This window comes from Lutra lutra, chromosome 4 (genome assembly GCF_902655055.1).
Source record: "Lutra lutra chromosome 4, mLutLut1.2, whole genome shotgun sequence".
NCBI lineage: Eukaryota > Metazoa > Chordata > Mammalia > Carnivora > Mustelidae > Lutra > Lutra lutra.
In genome coordinates, this window is record NC_062281.1 from 153,448,205 (window position 1) to 153,465,645 (window position 17,441).

Here is a 17,441-nt window from a genome sequence, read left to right on the forward strand (position 1 = left end):
CAATCCTCCGGGCCGCGCCTGCCCGCGAGCCTCGGGTTCCGCCCCTTCTGGGGCCCGGCCGAGCGGCTCCGCCCCGCCCCGCCCAGCATCTCCCCGGCCCCGCCCTCCCTTCAGCTGGAGGACGACCCGCCCCCGAGGTTTTGGGGTGGTGGGCTAACCCATCGTCCCACAATGCCCCACTATCACTTCGTTAACTCATTTGTTCAGCCAGTCAATACATGTTTCCCAAGCTCCGTGTGTGTTCAGGCCTATGGTGGTCGCCAAAGCAGATCAAACCCCACTCTCCAGGATTTGATAAGATAGTGGGAGAAACAGTAAACACGGAAGATATAAGAGGCTGTCAGGTGCTAGCAAAAGCTATCGGGGGAAAGTTTTTATTTTTTTAAGATTTATTTTGAGATGGAGGGAAAGAGCGTGGGCGCACAGGTGTGCAGCGCGGGGGGGGGGGGGGGGGGGCAGAAGGAGAGGGAGAGTCCCAAGCCAACTCCAGGTTAAGCAGGGAGCCAGGTGAGGGACTCAATTCAGGATCCTGAGATCATGACCTGAACTGAAATCAAGAGTTAGAGACCCGGGCGCCTGGGTGGCTCAGTTGGTTGAGTGACTGCCTTCTGCTCGGGTCATGATCCTGGAGTCCTGCAATAGAGTCCCACATCAGGTTCCCAGCTCCATGGGGAGTCTGCTTCTCCCTCTTGACCTCCCCTCTCATGCTCTCTCACTCTGTCTCTCTCTCTCAAATAAATAAATAATCTTAAAAAAAAAAAAAGAGTTAGAGACCCAACTGACTGAGCCATCCAGATGTCCCTATTGGGGGGAGGGGTGCGGTTTAAACGGGGTGTACATGCTTTCGGGCAAAGGAGTCCCAGAGTGGCCAGGGCTTATCTGGGGAAAAGCCTTCTCTAGGGAGGGGACTGGCAGTGCGCAGCTCCAGGGAGGGGAGCTGGGGGTGGGGCTGGGGGGGGTAGTTGGAGCAGAATGAGAAAGAGGGTGAGTAGGTGGGGTAGGAGGAATGGTAGGTAGTGATTCTGAGGACTCGCTTCTTCCTAAGATTGCAGCGGTGCCTTTTGAAGAGTTTCAAGGAAAGGGGCTATGTGATCAGACATGCCTGTTTCTGAGGTTAACCACCTCCCTATCCACCCCAGCCAAGATGGAAACAAGAGCTCCTCGCCAGGTGCGCCCTCCTGCGGCCATGGCCGCTATAGCCTCAGGGAACCCACAGCCTGGTCTGGAAGGTAGGTTAGCAGCAGACCAATCTAAAGCAGGGCCTTTCACAAGCCTGCACAGTGGAGGCACAGAAAGGTGGGTGTTACCTCTGGGAGTCAGCGAGATTTCATAGACCCGCGTTCTCTGCGGAGCTGAGAGCAGAGATGAGGAAGGTCTTCCCAGATGGATGGGAGCTGGAGGGGAGTTCAACTTTTTAGGCAGCTGCGGGAGCCCCTATCAGAGAGGCATGGTGGTGTGCAAGAGCGCGGCATGCTGGGTACCACAAGAGTCAAGAGGAAAGGCCAGCAAGATCAATGGCAGCCAGAGGGCAGTCGGGCCTTTATCTTGTAGCTTTTATCTTGCAGAGGATGGTGAGCCAGTGATGGACCTAAGGGCACATTTGTTTTAGGAAGGCCTGGATTGCCCGTGAAGGATTGATGGGAGGAGGCCCGATTAAGAGATTGACAAGGCTGCTGGTGAGAGACCAGGGGAGAGGAGAGATGGGAGGCCCAGCAGTGGAGCTGGCAGGCTTGGTCATGATCGGATCCCAGGGTGAGACAGACAGCAGGGCTAAATCCGGATGACTCCCTGACGGCCGTAAGCCTTCCAGAGCACCTGTGTCCTGCCCCTTCTAGCCCACCCACGCCCAGCAGAACACCTGGTCCAAGGGTCTCCTCTCGCCCACAGCTGAGCCTCCTTTTCCACACTTCCTCCTCCAGTCTGCTCCCTAATGGTTCCCATTCTCATTCTCCTCTTCATTGTCTTTTCCCTTCTTGGGTACAGAGCCTACAAATCCTTTGGCTTCCATGTTTTGATTCCCATAAAACCCTGAGAGGCAAGAGTTCATTTTACAGATGATGTTGGGGGAGGCTTAGGAAGTGAGAAAGTGACTTGCTGAGTGTTCTTGGTCCCTTCCCACTCAACACTACTTGGGGGCCTTGGCCAATTACTGACACTGTCAGCCTCTGTTGTGCTTTGAAGCCACCCAGACCCAGAATGTGACAGCTGTCGATTGTCAAAGCCAGCCCAGACCTAGGTTCTGGCCAATGAAAGCAGCAGTGTCTTTGGGTGGAAAGAGCTCCGACATGGGAGTTGGGAGAACTTTGGGACCCACACTTCTATTTATTCTCTCGTGTGAACTTGGACAAGGCCCACTCATCTTCAAGCCCTGTCCTCATCTATAGAATGTGGCACTAAAGCCAGCCTGCCTTCTCCATAACTCCGTATGGCTACTGGGAGACTCCAAGCAGGCTTTGCTTATGAACATTCTCTGCAATGGGAAAGGTGATGCTCAAGCACCACCCCCATTTCCTGCTCTCTCTTAGGCCCAGAATCCCGATGGTCTCGGCCTATGATTTATTGGCAGATGATTGTGTGGTCGACTTCATAGGCTCCTCATCCGAGCAAGAGCTTAAATGTACTCTACGCCCTTGCCCAGGGAATCTCACCTCAGCCTTGTCTGCAAGGGATCCCAAACCTGTTTCCACCCTGATTCCCTCTACCCAGCCTCCCACTGTGCCGCCAGGCACCCAGTGGGTGTTTCTACTACTGTGAGATGCCAAGCCTCTCATACTGACCACATCCAGCCTGAATTCCTCTCTCCCTGAACCTGCTTCTGGTCCAGAAGAACCACCCAGTGGGGGGAGACACCCTTAACCCAGTTATCCACTCTGAAATGGAGACAGCACCCCCAGCACCTCACTGTCCCTCCCCCTTCCTCCATCCTATCAACCACGATTGCTGAAAATTGCTCTTCTCCATCTCCCAAAGGTCTGGTCCCCCTTTCCATCTGACCCTGCAGTCCAGACTTCCATTCCTCCCCCAAGCCTCCAGCCAAGTCATCCTGTCTGTGCTCTTGTTCACTGCCCCCCGCACTTTCCTTCCACCACAGAGTGAGCTTTCTTCCCCTCCCTTTTATCATTCATTCCCTTTCATGCCCCAGAGCCCTCCTCTTTACTTCTTCCCACCACTCTGTGTTTTAATGTGTATTTTCAGTTTTTAAGTGTTCTTGCAAAATGGGACTTCTTTCATGCATTTTTTATGTACTTGTCTCCTCAGCACTAGGTTTTAGGTCCCGTCCGTGGTGCAACACGTCCCCCTCGGCCTCGAACTGCTGCATGGGCTCCACGGTGCCCTTTGCTCCCTGACCGTGAATACCCAGGCCACCTCCTCTCCCAGGCACCGCAAATAATGGTGCGGGAGACTTCTTCATACGTCTCTCTGTATGGACCTGTGGGAAGAGCACACATCCAAGATGTGTGCTCATGAGTGGAATTGCCAGATCATGGCGTGCCTAAACTTAGTATGACTGAATAATGACAGATTCTTGTCCAGAGGGCTGCACCCCTCCACACTCCCACCAGCCGTGTCTATGGGGTTCCTGATCCTCTAGAGGAAGGAGCTTTCTAAAGCCAGTGTTTGCCCACATCTCTCCCCAGCTTCACACCACACCATGCCTTCCCGCTGCTCCCTGAGGTCTCCCTCCTTCACACAGCCTCCAAGGCCTAAGGGACCTAGTCCTGGTCCTGATTTCCTCCCCTCAAAAACACACATTCTAGGATCCTCCAAACCTACGTACCAGCAGTTGGTCCTTGGTCCTATGCACGTTCCTGTCCTCCATATACCCCACCACGCAGTCATCTTTCCAAACCCCCAACTGTGTGTGTGGGGGGGGGAGTGTCTTATCTCTGGGAAGCCTTCCCTGATACCCCCACTCCCTGCTAGCCTATGTCAATCTTTGGACTTCACAGCTCCCAGGAGTCCCTTCATCACAGCACTGGGCTGTTGGTGTCTTTCCTGTCTCTGATACTTCCATTAGACCAAAGTGTCTCAACCTGAGCACTTTTGACAACTCGGGATGGATAATTCTTCACTGTGGGCACTGTCCTGTGCCCTGTGGGATGTTTAGCAGCGTCTCTGGGCTCCACCTGAGAGCCAAAAATGTCTCCAAATATTGCCAAATATTCCCTGAAGGTCAAAATCACCCCTTTTGCGAACCACTGCCCCAGAGTATGAATTACAAGGACCTAGGACTCATCTTGTTCTCCTCCAGCACCCACAGCAGGCCTGATCCAGGTTAGGTGATCAGTGAATGTGACCCATATAAGGGACAGTCAATCTCTGAGCAGAGCCCCATGAGTGGGACTCAGAGGTCAGGGCTTCAGATATGCCGATGTCATGGGGTGGGGGAGTCCCTCCTTTTCCTTCCCCTGAAACCACCCCAATATCCTCCCCTTTTGTTCTTCTCCCCTCCCTTTGGGGGAGGGGAGCAGTGAGGCAGGTAGGAGACTTGCTCTGTGACCTTGAGGAAGCCTCTTCACCTCTTGGAGCCCTGGCTTCCCCACCTATAAAATGTGGACAAAACAGCCTGCATGAGGCTGTAGATGTTGACCAAGTCAACAGTGAAGGCCACACTCATCTTGCAGAAGTGTCGCCCAGAGCCATGGCGTCTCCCTTGAGGGAACACTCACGGGGAGAGGTAAGCCACGTGGCATTTATAGGGAATGGCTGTGGCCGTGGCCACCCCTGAGGAGGGCTGGGGGCTCGGAGACATCACTGCTTCAGGGACAACTTCCAGGAGCCCAGGGTCTGCATGATCCAGGAGCGCCGCTGGTGGGAAGTGGGCAGGTTCTCACAGCTGGGGCTCCAGCGGTGTGTGGCAGCCGGGTCGCACACCCACGAGTCCCCGTGCGGCAGCGGCCAGGAATTCCGCCAGCAGCTGGCCAAGATGTGGTCCTGGGCCTGCGCAGCGTAGATGCACACTGATGCTTCCGGGTCGTGTCTCAGATTTTCCAGAGCTGGGGCATGGGGAGGGGAAAGGCTGCTTGTGAAGACCGCGTCCCCACATTGGTCTCACAGCTCATCCTTCCTTCTCCCTTCTGTGCCTTGGCTCAGGCACTCTGCTCAGCGTCCCCTCCCTCACCTTCCTCCTAGCTCTTCAAACTTTGCCTGCCTCTTGAAGCCTGAATCAAAACCTGCCTCCTCCAGGAAGCTTTCTGGGACTGCCCCACCCTCAGGCTCCCATTAATTTTCCCAGTTACAAAATTAATCTGCCCCAGTAAGAGTCTGAACTACTCGCCCTGCACTAAATGGTTTGGGGCCTATTTCCTATTCTAGTTTCCTAGACTGTAAACTCTCCTAGGGTGGGGCTGTGTATTCTGTGTCTTGGTGACCCCTTAGCACTGCTCGCCGTGGACAAAGACGAGCACAGCTGGGCTGAGGGGAAGCCACTTACTTTGAGACCTATCCCTTCTGTTTCCTGTCACCCACTGTGAGCCCACTCATTCTTTCACTGCCCCCCCCCCCCCCGAGCTCTCAAAGACTCAGGGTGTGACTTACTTGCTTTAACTTCATTCAGACGGTCTTCTGTCATTATGCTCTCCATGCAGGGGACCAGGGACCCTTGAGTGTAATCCAAGACATGAGTGCCTCCACCTCCTGACTCTGACCCCTGCCTTCAGACCAGACCTCCTAAGAGAAACTCTCCAACCCTTCTCGGGTCCCACAAATGAGGACATAAAAGGAGAACTTCATTTTGACCCTGGCACAGAGTCTCTAAGAGGGGTCCTGAGAGAGGTGGCAGGTCCAGAGGGCAGGGGTGGCACAGGGACAGGGACAGGATCTGGGCTGCCGCTGACTCTGACAGTGTGGCCCAAGGTGGTCCCTTACCCAGGCTGGCCCTCACTGTCCATCTGAGACTCGGGGAGGTGCTGCCTCAGCTGCCCCCTTCTACAGTGAGTTTGGGCAGCATCTGTGTGAGGGACCTTGACTGCTTCACGTTCCTTTCAGGCAGGTGCTTGGTGGGGCCCTGGAGGGCCTGAGACTCTGCTCCTCGGCCACATTCTCCTGCCCTCCCTTACTCCCTGCCCACGTGCCTCTCCCAAAGGTCCTTGAATGGGACCAGGCCAGACCTCTGCCTGCTGTGAGGCCCTTCCCACATTTCTCTGCCTGACTCATTGCTATTTATCCTTGATTATTCAGCTTAACATAATTACTTCTGCAGGAAATCCTTCCCGACCCTGAGCCCAAACTAAGTTAGGTGGCTCTCTGGGTTCTCAGAACATCAGAGTTTCCCTCACCTGTATATACTGTGATGCATTTTGTGACTTATGAACCTCTCCCACCAGACCTGAGGTCTCAAGCCTAGATACACTCGAGGTGGGGGAGTGGGCAGGGCAGTCCTGAGGATTTTAAATCACACACACAATTGTATGCATGTACGTGTTCCTCTAGGCAAAGTGTTCATAACTTTCTTCAGGGTTTCACCAACCCCCAAGAGGTTAGGAATCACAGCACGGGGTGGGGGCTGGCGGGGGAGATGTGTGTGGGAGGACACAGCCTCTCCTCTGCTTGGTTTCCCCCAGCACAGGCCTCTGACTCAGAGAACACACTCAAGTGTTAAACACTAACGCTTTTACATATGATTAATTTGGAGCAAGATTTAGAGAAGTCAGCATCTAGGAAATAATGTCACTCTGTATGAGAAGCTGCCTGTGAGCAGAACCCCACATTTCTGAGGGATGCCCCCAGTCCTGGGCATTGCTCCTCTGTCCCTGCCTGGATCATGTTAACACCACAGTCCCCACCCCACTGCCCACCCCTGCCATCCACATCACCTCCAGAAATGTTCTCTGTTTCTCTAGACGAGGCATGGTGCCTGACACAGAGGGGAGTATCAAGCAATGTTTGCTTACTGAACCAGTGAATGGGTGCATCGGTGAGTGGACTGATGAAAACCACAAGTGAACTGGAGAAAGGAACCAAAAGAAGCATGGCTTTTCAAAGTGGGGGATGGGAAGGCCATCCTCTCTCCAAGCTCTTGGGCAGCGGGGGTCTCTTGGTCCTGGGGAAGAGTGTGTGGTTCTTTGGGGGAGGGAAGGAGAGTCGCTGGGAGGAAATATGCCCGCAAGCCATCAGAAGGGTCTGGGCTGATGTTGGGGATTCTGAGTGAGGGGAATCTAGTTGTTTTCTCCCCAGAAAGGCAGAGGTTGGGATTATGGGAAATGTGGAGTAAGCTGATGTGGAGGGAGCACCTTAACTAGCCAGGCTTCACATGTTTAAAAAATTGTCTCATCTAATCTGTGAAACTGGAGTCAATCCCCATTTTATAGGTGAGGAAACTGAGACTCAGTGGCAGTAAATGACTCAGTTGGGGTCACATGGAAAGGGGATCATGGGGCTGAGATTCTACTTCACTCTACCGCACAGTTTGGCCCCTCCTGACACAGTCAGTGGTAGGCTCCCGTTGGGCCTGGACCCAAGTTGTACTGGGGCGGGAGAGGGCAGGAAGCAGCAGTTCCCTTGTATACAGTTGCCAAGGTTGTGACCTGCACAAGGACTCCAGGCTGGATCCACCCTGTGGCCCACTTCCTAAGCAGAGATTTTGGAGGAGGGAAGGCCTTTCCAATTTGCACCATGACTGTCTGCTGGCCAAACCTTGAACCCAAGGGAGGCATTTCCCAGGTGCCAGGAGGACTGGCAGCTTCCTTCCAAGTGGAGGAAGCAAAATGGAGGGCCTGCAGAGTCCTAGCAGCAGACTAGCTTTACCAGGTTACCTATGAACATGACTGAGTACTTCCGGAGGGAGGCCCGGGAATTCTTGGCATACTGCAGGCTCTGGCTGAGGAATGTGAAGGCGCTGTCTTGGTGGGTAGTCACCTGGGACAAAGAGAAAGCCCAAGAGTGCTGAGCCCTCAGAGGGACTGATTGCCCATCCACTCTTCCCAAACCTAGGAATGGTGACCCTGTCAGGCAGCCAAGCCTCAGCTCCTTGCCTCCTAAACTTCTCTGCTACCCATCCTGGCCTCTGCCTGAGGCTCCCAGAGGCCAGGCCTCCTTTTCTCTTAGTGGATTGCAGCAATCCTTTCCATGGTCTTCCTGCCTTGGGTTTATCCTCTTCCAGTTCACCCCCCACTGCAGCTCAGAGGAAAGTTCTAAAATAAAAAGTCCAGGGGCGCCTGGGTGGCTCAGTGGATTAAAGCCTCTGCCTTCGGCTCAGGTCATGATCCCAGGGTCCTGGGATCGAGCCCCGCATCAGGCTCTCTGCTCGGCAGGGAGCCTGCTTCCTCCTCTCTCTCTCTCTCTGCCTGCCTCTCTGCCTACTTGTGATCTCTGTCTGTCAAATAAAATAAAATAAAATCTTAAAAAAATAAAATAAAATAAAATAAAAGTCCAGCCAAGTGGGAATGGACATGGCACTCAAGGGACATGATAGATAAGGAGACAGCTCTGATCAGGGTAAAGAGTTTAAGTTACAGAGCAGTGAAAAATACACTAGAGAGGTCTTAAAAGTCCTTAAAAGCCAGATAGGAATAAGGCTTACTTAGGCATTAGAAAATAGGAAGCCAGCATCCATTCTTGACAAAGCAATGTTTTGGGGCAAAATAGTCTGTCAGTGGTATTCAGTATGAGTTTGATCAAGGAGAAATTCGGGGGCAGGCATCCTGCTAAGAGGTCATTGAGGGAGATGAGGAAGAATCTGGTACAATTACTCTCCTATTGACAATCTGCATGTCAGAGAATAAACTATGGGCCTGGCATCAAACCCTTCATGATCATGCTTCTCAGCCTGTTTCCACCAATGCCTCTACCTGCTATGCACACTCTGCTCCAATAGCAGGATGTGGCCCCAGCTCTTCCCAGCTCCATGCCTGGTACAAGTGATTGCTCCTGATTGGGGTACCCTTCCCTCTCTTCTTCATCTTTGATAGATCTCTCTCATCCCTTGAGGTTCAGCTCAGAAGCCACCTCCTCCCTGAAGCCTTTCACAATTTTCAGAGCAGATCTCACCACTCTTCATGTTTCTACACCACCTTGCACAGCCCTTGTCGTGCATGTCACCTATGGCATTGTGCTGTGATTATTTATAACTATCTCCCCTACCGGATCCAGAGCTCCCATGAGAGAAGGGGCCAGCTCACTCAGCTCCAACTTCTCAGCATCCCGGATGTGTGTGGCATAGATGCCCAGAAAGCACTGGATGGATGGGTAAATGGATGGATGGTGGATGGATGAATGAATGGGTTACCGCTCCCTCCTTAAAGCTAAGGCTAGAAGTTGACCCTCTCATGAGCAAACCTGTTGATGCTGAAAAGCTAAAACAGAGGCTCTAGAAGGGCCTAGCACAGAGGTCATAAGCCGGCAGCCCACAAACCATGAGGAGTTGGCAGAGCCGTGACCAGCACAGTATTTTCAACAAGCTAAATTGATTGCTAATTGATGTCTTATAAAAATCTGGGTCTCTGGCTTTTCCTGTGAAAGCAGAGGAGCTGGCAAGAGTGGCCTACACCATGAGCAGGAGCACCCACCCACTCATGCTTTCAACAGAGCCTGGCCCTCCAGGCTGACATAGGCCCCATCACTTTCGTGTCACCCACAATCACTCTCCACCCGCTCCCTGGTCACTGGGGGGTATTTGAATTAGCGCCCTAGCCGAACACCTCCTCTAGGCCTCTTTTTCCCTCGTGAAAGGATGATAATAATAACAGATCCTGGATTGCAGGGGTTTTGAGCATTACTGATAGTGGTGGTTTCCAGCCCTTTTCTTAATCCTAGGAACCATCTGTTACTCTGCATATTTTCATTAGACTGCTGTGTGGGGTGCTGGCATGCCCCACCCAGATCTCCCTTTGAGGTGAAGGGTTATTCCCCCAACACTGGGGACTGCCTCTGCAGAAGAGAACTGCTGGCCCAAGGTCATGTCCCTTCCCAGGGTGGCTAGCATCCAGTAACAAACAGACACAAGCATGTAAAGACCTGGCCCCGGCCCCAAATGTGGGGAATCTCACTGCAGGGATGGCTGAGGCTCCCCCAGAGCTACGATGCAGCTTGACCTCTCTCCCTGCCCCCGCCCTCCCGTCCATAGGTGTCAATCCCAAGGCCATGCTCAAATAACCCTCTTGCATGCTAATCTCTGTCTCCGAGTCTGCGTCCGGGGGTGCCTTGACAGCAGGGGATGTAGATAGGACTTATAGCAAAGCTTCCCAAATGGTGCGCAGAGGGACCGGGCTGCCTCCTGCAGCGTGCCTTCCATGGCGTATGGGTGGCCTGATCACGGATTCAACAACCACGGAACATCTTAGCACAGACCACCTCAGAGCCTTTAGTGAGCTGAAGGCATTGCAAACCCCCGAGAGGAAGATGACAAGGCAGTGTTTCCCAAACCTATTCATCTTAGAACCTATTTTCTCCCCTGTAGGGCATTTCCTGTGGGGTGTGTGTCACAGAGAATATACCCTGGGAATTGCGGATGCAGAAAAGGGAACTTTTTGAAGGGAACTCTTGAAATAGAGATAGAACACAGACAGATCGTGTTTGAAGCAGATTGCTTTGGTGGACCAAGGGGGGATGGAATTGGAAGAGGTGAAGTTCAAGGTGGAGAGAACTGGAGGCGGGGGGGGGAGCGGGGGGGAGGCTGGATCGACGCCCCTGCTGGGAGACATCCATGCCCTAAAGTAAGGGCAAGGAGTGTGGTGACAGGGAGTGAAGAAACAGGTAAAGAGACGTTTAGGATATTTAAGATTGGTCGAATGTGGAGAGTGAGGGAGACGGAGTCTAGGATAATTCTAGGCTTCTGCTTTGGGGATCAAGAGGGACAGAGCAGAATTGAAATTGGGGGAGGGCATCAGCTCAGAAGAGGCATGCTGAGCTTCAAGTGCATGTGGGTCAGTGGGGAGGTGTCCGGTAAGCCACTGGAGAGGGACACCAGAAGTGACAAGCCAGAAAGGCAGGTGAACATCCAGGAGCCAATTAACGTGTGGGTAAAAGTGGAATTGCCAGTCAGGATGCTCATGCAAAAGGAAGGAAGAGAAAAGGGGAAAGCTTTGCCCACCTCTAGCATACTCATCGGGAACAACTGTAGTCTTGAAAGCACTCACAAGGTACTTGCATATTTTGGCCACCGTCTGCTGCTGGTTGTCCCAGGACTTCCGGCTATAGGCTCTTTTTGGCAATTCCCATGCCATGAGGCAAGAGCAGCGGAACAGGGTCTTTATACATTTCTGGGGACCAACAGGAAGACAATACCAGAAATGGGGAATTCCAGGACAGCCAGAATATCTTCCAGAAAAAAAAAAAAGTGTTGTGAAACTGCATTCTGGAGAAATCTATATCAATTTGAAATGCACAAGTGAAGTCCATCTTGAGGAGGAATTCTGACATGGGTGCCTTTGGAAAACAGGCTTGTCCATAACAGATTGTTAGTGACTCTGGCTTGGTTTCCACAGAGGGAGGCTCGGCCACAGGGCCCAGTGCCTACGCACACTCACCTGGCTCACCTCGGTGTTGCCCTCTTGCATGAGCAGCAGCAGGGGCACCAAGGTCCTGATGAGCTGCTGCTCCACAGCTGGGGTGCGGGGCAACCGCAGCTTCTGGACCACCTTGCCATACAGGTTGATGCAGGAAGAGCGCACGTCCTCTCGAGACTGGGGCAGACCCCGAGGCTCAGGCAGGCTCCCTCCTCCAAGAGGCTGCCTGGGCCTCTGAGCCTCACACGGAGGCAGGCGGCTGTCCACCCACTCATTCTGGGGGGCCCTCCAGGCACAAGATGCACAGAGATGGGACAGGGCAGAGGCCACCAGGTGGGGCTGATCCGGGGCCAGTGCCCCCCTCACTGGAGCCTGGGTCTGGAGTTCTGCCCGCTCCCCTTGGCCAGGACCCCCTAAGAGGTGCCTAGTGCCAAGTGGGAAAATGCCCCCCTCTGCTGGAAAACACGTGCCGCCTTGAGGTGGGCCAACTGCAATGAGGCAAGGGTCTGGGGACACTTGATTTCAAGAGTCCCCTCGGTGAGAACTGATTGAAGAAGGATGTTTCTCAATGCAATCCACTTACAAAAAGACATGGGCCCACTGGAACGAGGTACCCACCCACCCGGCCTGGGCTGATACCGCTGTGCCCTGCCTCAGCGGGCCACGGGAGCTACTGCAGTCCCCAGCATAGTAAAAGCCACACCCTCCAGAGGCTGCCCCCCAGCCCCCCCAACCCCCCTCCACGGGATCCCTTACATCGTTGAAATGGTGCAGCAGGATCTGCAGCATCTCCACATAGACCGAGCTGTCTGTCAGCTTCCGGTCCTGCCCCTTGAAGATGGTCTTGAGGTTGTGGGCCGCCTCCACCACCAGCAGCCCATCCATCCTCTTCAGGCCCTTCACCATGGAGGGCAGGAGGGCCTGCACCTTGGCAGTCTGCGGGGCAGGACCGTTTGGGATGCGGGCTCCTACCTGGCAGCAGGGGCCGCCAGGTGGGAGACCCAGCCTCTGATTCACTGAGATGGCCTTGGTAGGACAGGTGCTCCACCTCCAGGCCTTTGATTATGCCATCCCAGCTGCCTGGAATGCCCTCCCTCAGCCTCTTGCTGTCCCCAAAGTCCTCTTTGGCCTCACTGACTCCTTCCGGGTCTGGGCAGCCAAGGGCCTCTGTTGCCACCCCCTTGCTGGCACCAGGTAGAAGATCTGCATTGCTAGTTAGCTTTCTGAACCTACATCCTGTCCCTTCGTCCCTCTATGCCATGAGCTGCCACAGTGCCTGGGAGAGGAAAACAAAGCACTTTTTTTTTTTTTTTTTTTTTTAACAATGTTAAGATGCACCAACAATCTGGACCTCAGTTTCCTAATCTGTAAAATAGGAAAAACTACTACAATCCCCAGCCCCTCCTAGACGTACAGCCTTCAGGGTTATGGTGAAAACAACTGGATTAGAAACTACTCCAATGAGAATAAAGTGTATGGGGAATTATTAAAGGCTATCTGCTTTACAGGCAGGTACAGAAATGGAGTACAGCATCTGAGAGTCAGTGATGGCCAGGCTCCCTCCTTCTTCTGGCTCAGGGCCTGGCTGGGCCGGGCTCTCCCCTGACTTCCGCTCACCTTCTCAGTCCTGCGGGCCAAGATAACCAGGCCTCGGATGGACAGCAGCTTCATGATGGGGTCCTGGTGGTTCAGGCCTTCTGCCATTCGCCCCAGCGAGTACTCCTCGGGGATCCGCCGCACCTGTTCCATCTGCAGGAGCTGCGGGAGTAACAGGAAGGACTCCCTGAGCCGAGGAGCAGGGTAGCCCCCCGCCCCGCCTCCCCAGGGGAGTTGCGCTGGATGACCAGGGGCTGAGCGTGGGGCATGAAGGATGGCTAGCTGGCTAGTGCTGTCCAAGACAAGCCATGAGCATCAGTTTAAATTTCCTAGTAGCCACATTTAAAGAGCAAGAAATAGGTGAAGTTAATGGTAGTGATGCCAGACCCAATATATCCAAAGTATTATCATTTCGACTTGTAATCAGTATAAACATTACTGATATATTTTACGCTCTAAAAAAATTTTTTTGAACCAAGTCTGAAATGTGGTGTGAATATTAAACTTACAACAAATTTCAATTCAGACACGTTTCGGGGGCTGATAGGCCCCATTGTGGCTAGCGGTTATCATATTGGACGGCCCTGGTCTGGCTAGGACAGTCACTCGTTCCTGTCCCTACCCAGCCGTCCGTGTTGATGACGCTGAGCTCTGTCCTCTTTGCCTGGCTTCCCTCTGCCCACTGTCCTCCATGAGCTCCTCTGCTCAGGATTTTAACTAGTGTCCCCGGGCACATAATGCCCAAGTCACCATCTCTAGTCTGTGCTGTGGTCCAGAGCTTCTGACTTGGAAAACCAACAGTTTGCCAGACACCTCCACCCGATGTCCATCAGCACCTCATGGCAAGGCGGCACATGTCACTCTCCAGCTCTGAGGCCCGGTGCTCCCCGATGCCTTTCACCATCGGGCCCCACCTGCCTCTGGGGCCTCATCCACTCCATGCCACTCTACAGCCCACACTCTTTTTTTTTTTTTAGTATTTTTTTTTTTTAATTTTTTATTTTTTCAGCGTAACAGTATTCATTACTTTTGCACCACACCCAGTGCTCCATGCAATCCGTGCCCTCTCCAATACCCACCACCTGGATCCCCCAACCTCCCACCCCCCGCCCCTTCAAAACCCTCAGATTGTTTTTCAGAGTCTCTCATGGTTCACCTCCCCTTCCAATTTCCCTCAACTCCCTTCTCCTCTCCATCTCCCCATGTCCTCCATGTTATTTGTTATGCTCCACAAATAAGTGAAACCATATGATAATTGACTCTCTCTGCTTGACTTATTTCACTCAGCATAATCTCTTCCAGTCCCGTCCATGTTGCTACAAAAGTTGGGTATTCATCCTTTCTGATGGAGGCATAATACTCCATAGTGTATATGGACCACATCTTCCTTACCCATTTGTCCGTTGAAGGGCATCTTGGTTCTTTCCACAGTTTGGCGACCGTGGCCATTGCTGCTATGAACACTGGGGTACAGATGGCCCTTCTTTTCACTACATCTGTATCTTTGGGGTAAATACCCACTAGTGCAAATGCAGGGTCATAGGGAAGTTATATTTTTAATTTCTTGAGGAATCTCCACACTGTTCTCCAAAGTGTACAGCCCACACTCTTATTACCAATCAGCTTCTAACCAAGCTGCGCATTTTTGTGGAACGATCCAGACTGTTCTGTCCTCTCTGTGCTGGCAGGATGCCCTTCTGCGAGGGTGGCCACCTCCACTAGAGCTCCAGCTCACCTTGCATGGCTCCATCCAAAACCCAGGCCCCCCTGAGGCTGTGTTTGACGATGCCCCTGGACCTCACGGCACCGGGCTGGACTGCCCCTTCTCTGGGCCCCTGGGAGCCCTAACGTGGAAACCCGAGTGCCCCTGTCTGCCTATGCATCTGCTCCTGCATCGCCCCGGGGCTTCCTTGGGTTCCTTGAGCGTTACTCCCTGGGTTCCTGTTACCCAACACAAGCTCTGGGGAAAGTATGTGCTTCGAAAACACTTTGGTGCAAGAGTTCAGGTCCAACATAAAACTTGGTTCCTTTCCTCTTTAGAATTGCCTTTCCTCCTGTGTTCCCATTGCCAGGTCTAGCACCACCACTCCCCCTGCAGTCCTAGCCTAAACCCAACATCACCCCCATCTCCTTCCTCTCCCTGCCACCCTCCCACCCACAGCAGCCAACTCGTCTTCGGTTCCTGCCTGGTCATCCTCATAAACACTTCTCCCATCTGTTCCCTGGCTTTAGCTCTACTGTGACTACGGAGACCCTGAGCTGCTATGATGAGAAGAGAGAGCTGGGGAGAGGGACAGGGCCAGGGCCCAGAGGGACAGGAACTGTACAGAAGGGGCTCCACCCACTGCCCTCCCTCTGCCCGACCACACAACTCAAAGTCAGGCCTGCTCTGCACCAGGTTCTGGGCTGCACACTAGATATGCAGAAAAGGGTACTGATGATAATAAATAGTAATAATAATAATAATAGCAATATAGCTGACTCACAGACAATACTTCCTAGATGCAGGTACTACCCTAAGAGCTTTATGTGAACTCATTTAATCCTCATCAAAACCCAGGTGGCTCAGTCAGTTAAGCATCCAGCCTCTGATTTCAACTCCGGCCATGATCTCAGGGTTATGGGATCAAGCCCTGAGTCGGGCTCCAAACTCAGCTGGGAGTCTGCTGGAGATTCTCTCCCTCTCTCTCTCTCTCTCTCTGCCCCTCCCCCTGCTCGCATGAGCTCTCTAGCACTCTCTCTCTCTACAATAAATAAATCTTTTTTTAAAAGCTCTATGAGGTGGGCAATTCACCATCCCCATATTGCAAATGAGGAAACTGAGGCACGGGCAGGTTCCGGAACTTGCCAAGCTCCCTTGAGCTGCCTAGCCGCTGGGACCAGCAAGCACACACATTGATGATCACAGCATAGGCGGCTGGGGAGGCCGGGGCGGGATATGTGAGCTGCATCAAGGTGTCACAGTGAATGTGGTGGGCCCGGCTCTGGCCGACCGCAGCTCACCTCTCTGGGGGAGCCGGAGGACTGAACATGGCTGAGGATACTTGCTCCAGGGCGGAGGGCCACTGCTCAGGTTTCCAGGGGAGTGTTCAGGAAAGGTTAAGCCTAGTGCCCCTGGCCTTATGCTGGACATGGGAGCATCCTCTGAGGTTTGTAAAGTGCCACCACCACCATCTCCCCCAAGAGCCACAAGTGGTGGCCACTCACAGAATTAGAGAGAAGTGGCCGACCAGTTGGGCAAACCTAGTCAGAATCTCTCTGGACTCCTTGAGCTGTGTGACCTTGAAGCATGCCCTCATCTGTCCTCCTGGAGGTGACACATTCTACTGGTGCCTGTGGGGCCAGGCCAAGTGTTCATCTGGGCACTCACTCACTCTCGCGATCCCCACTTCTTGAGAAGCTTTTGGGGCTGGGGATGCAATGCCAGCACGACATGGTCCCTCCTCCCCAGACTCTCACTCCAGCTGGAGAAGCAGAAGAGATGCAGGAAGTGCCTGGAAGAAAATGCTGCCTCCTGTCCATCTGGCAGCTCAGAGGGCACCTCCTCCAGGAAGCCTTCCTTAGTCTTCTACTCTCCGAGCAGAAAGTGAGCCTGCTACTCTGACCCCACCGCAGACCCTGATGACAGCACAGACCCCAGCATGACCTTGCCCAGAAAGTCACAGGAGACAGCAAGACTGGCAGTTAGGAGAGTGGGCTTTACAAATGTTTACCGACAGATGAATGGATAAACAAAATGTGGTGGATACATACAAGGGACTATTATCCAGCTTGAAAAGAAAGAATGAAATTCTGAGCCTTGTTAACAACATGCATGAACTTCAAAGACTAATTATGTTGAGTGAAATAAGCCAGACACAAAAGGACATATTGTGTGACTGTCTCCTCGAAACCTACAACAGCAAGCTCAGAGCCACAACGTAGAATGCTGGTTGCCAGGGGCTGGGGAGGCCGAATGGGGAGGCAGTATTTCATGGATACAGTTTCAGTTTGAGACAGAGGCTGCACTTGGGAAGGAAGATGAACAGTTCTGTGGAAGGTGCTGATGGTGGCACAGTGGTGAAAACATGGTGAAAATGATAACTTTTATGTGATGTGTATATTACCACAATTTTTTTCTAAATTAAAGAGGGGGCGCCTCGGTGGCTCAGTGGTTAAGTGTCTGCCTTTGGCTCAGATCATGATCTCAGGATCCTGGGATTCAGCCCCACATCAGGCTTCCTGCTCGGTGGAGAGACTGCTTCTCCTTCTCCCACTCCCCCTGCTTCTGTTTCCTTTCTTGCTGTCTTGCTGCCAAATAAATAAATAAATAAAATCTTTAAAAAAATAAAATAAAATAGAGAGACAGGGGAGGAAAGAGTGGGTTTGAGAACCCAAGAGTCTGGGTTTGAATCCTGAGTC

The 17,441-nt window shown here is 52.9% G+C and overlaps 1 protein-coding gene across 8 annotated transcripts in view; it reads right to left on the reverse strand.

Annotated features, from left to right (window-relative positions):
* Nucleotides 1-4,674: 4,674 nt before the first annotated feature.
* Nucleotides 4,675-17,441, reverse strand: part of MROH7 (maestro heat like repeat family member 7) — a 51,661-nt gene continuing 38,894 nt past the window's right edge. For 7 of the 8 annotated variants that reach the window (XM_047723909.1, XM_047723912.1, XM_047723910.1 and 4 more), the window contains 7 exons: nucleotides 13,062-13,202; nucleotides 12,201-12,380; nucleotides 11,466-11,732; nucleotides 11,076-11,198; nucleotides 7,755-7,857; nucleotides 5,539-5,601; nucleotides 4,675-4,997 (listed from right to left, as the gene is read on the reverse strand). In XM_047723909.1, coding sequence (XP_047579865.1) covers nucleotides 4,753-4,997; nucleotides 5,539-5,601; nucleotides 7,755-7,857; nucleotides 11,076-11,198; nucleotides 11,466-11,732; nucleotides 12,201-12,380; nucleotides 13,062-13,202 — 1,122 coding nt within the window. In that variant the 3' untranslated portion in view covers nucleotides 4,675-4,752. The remainder of the gene's footprint in view (nucleotides 4,998-5,538; nucleotides 5,602-7,754; nucleotides 7,858-11,075; nucleotides 11,199-11,465; nucleotides 11,733-12,200; nucleotides 12,381-13,061; nucleotides 13,203-17,441) is intronic. The other variant, XM_047723911.1, reaches the window with a different exon arrangement.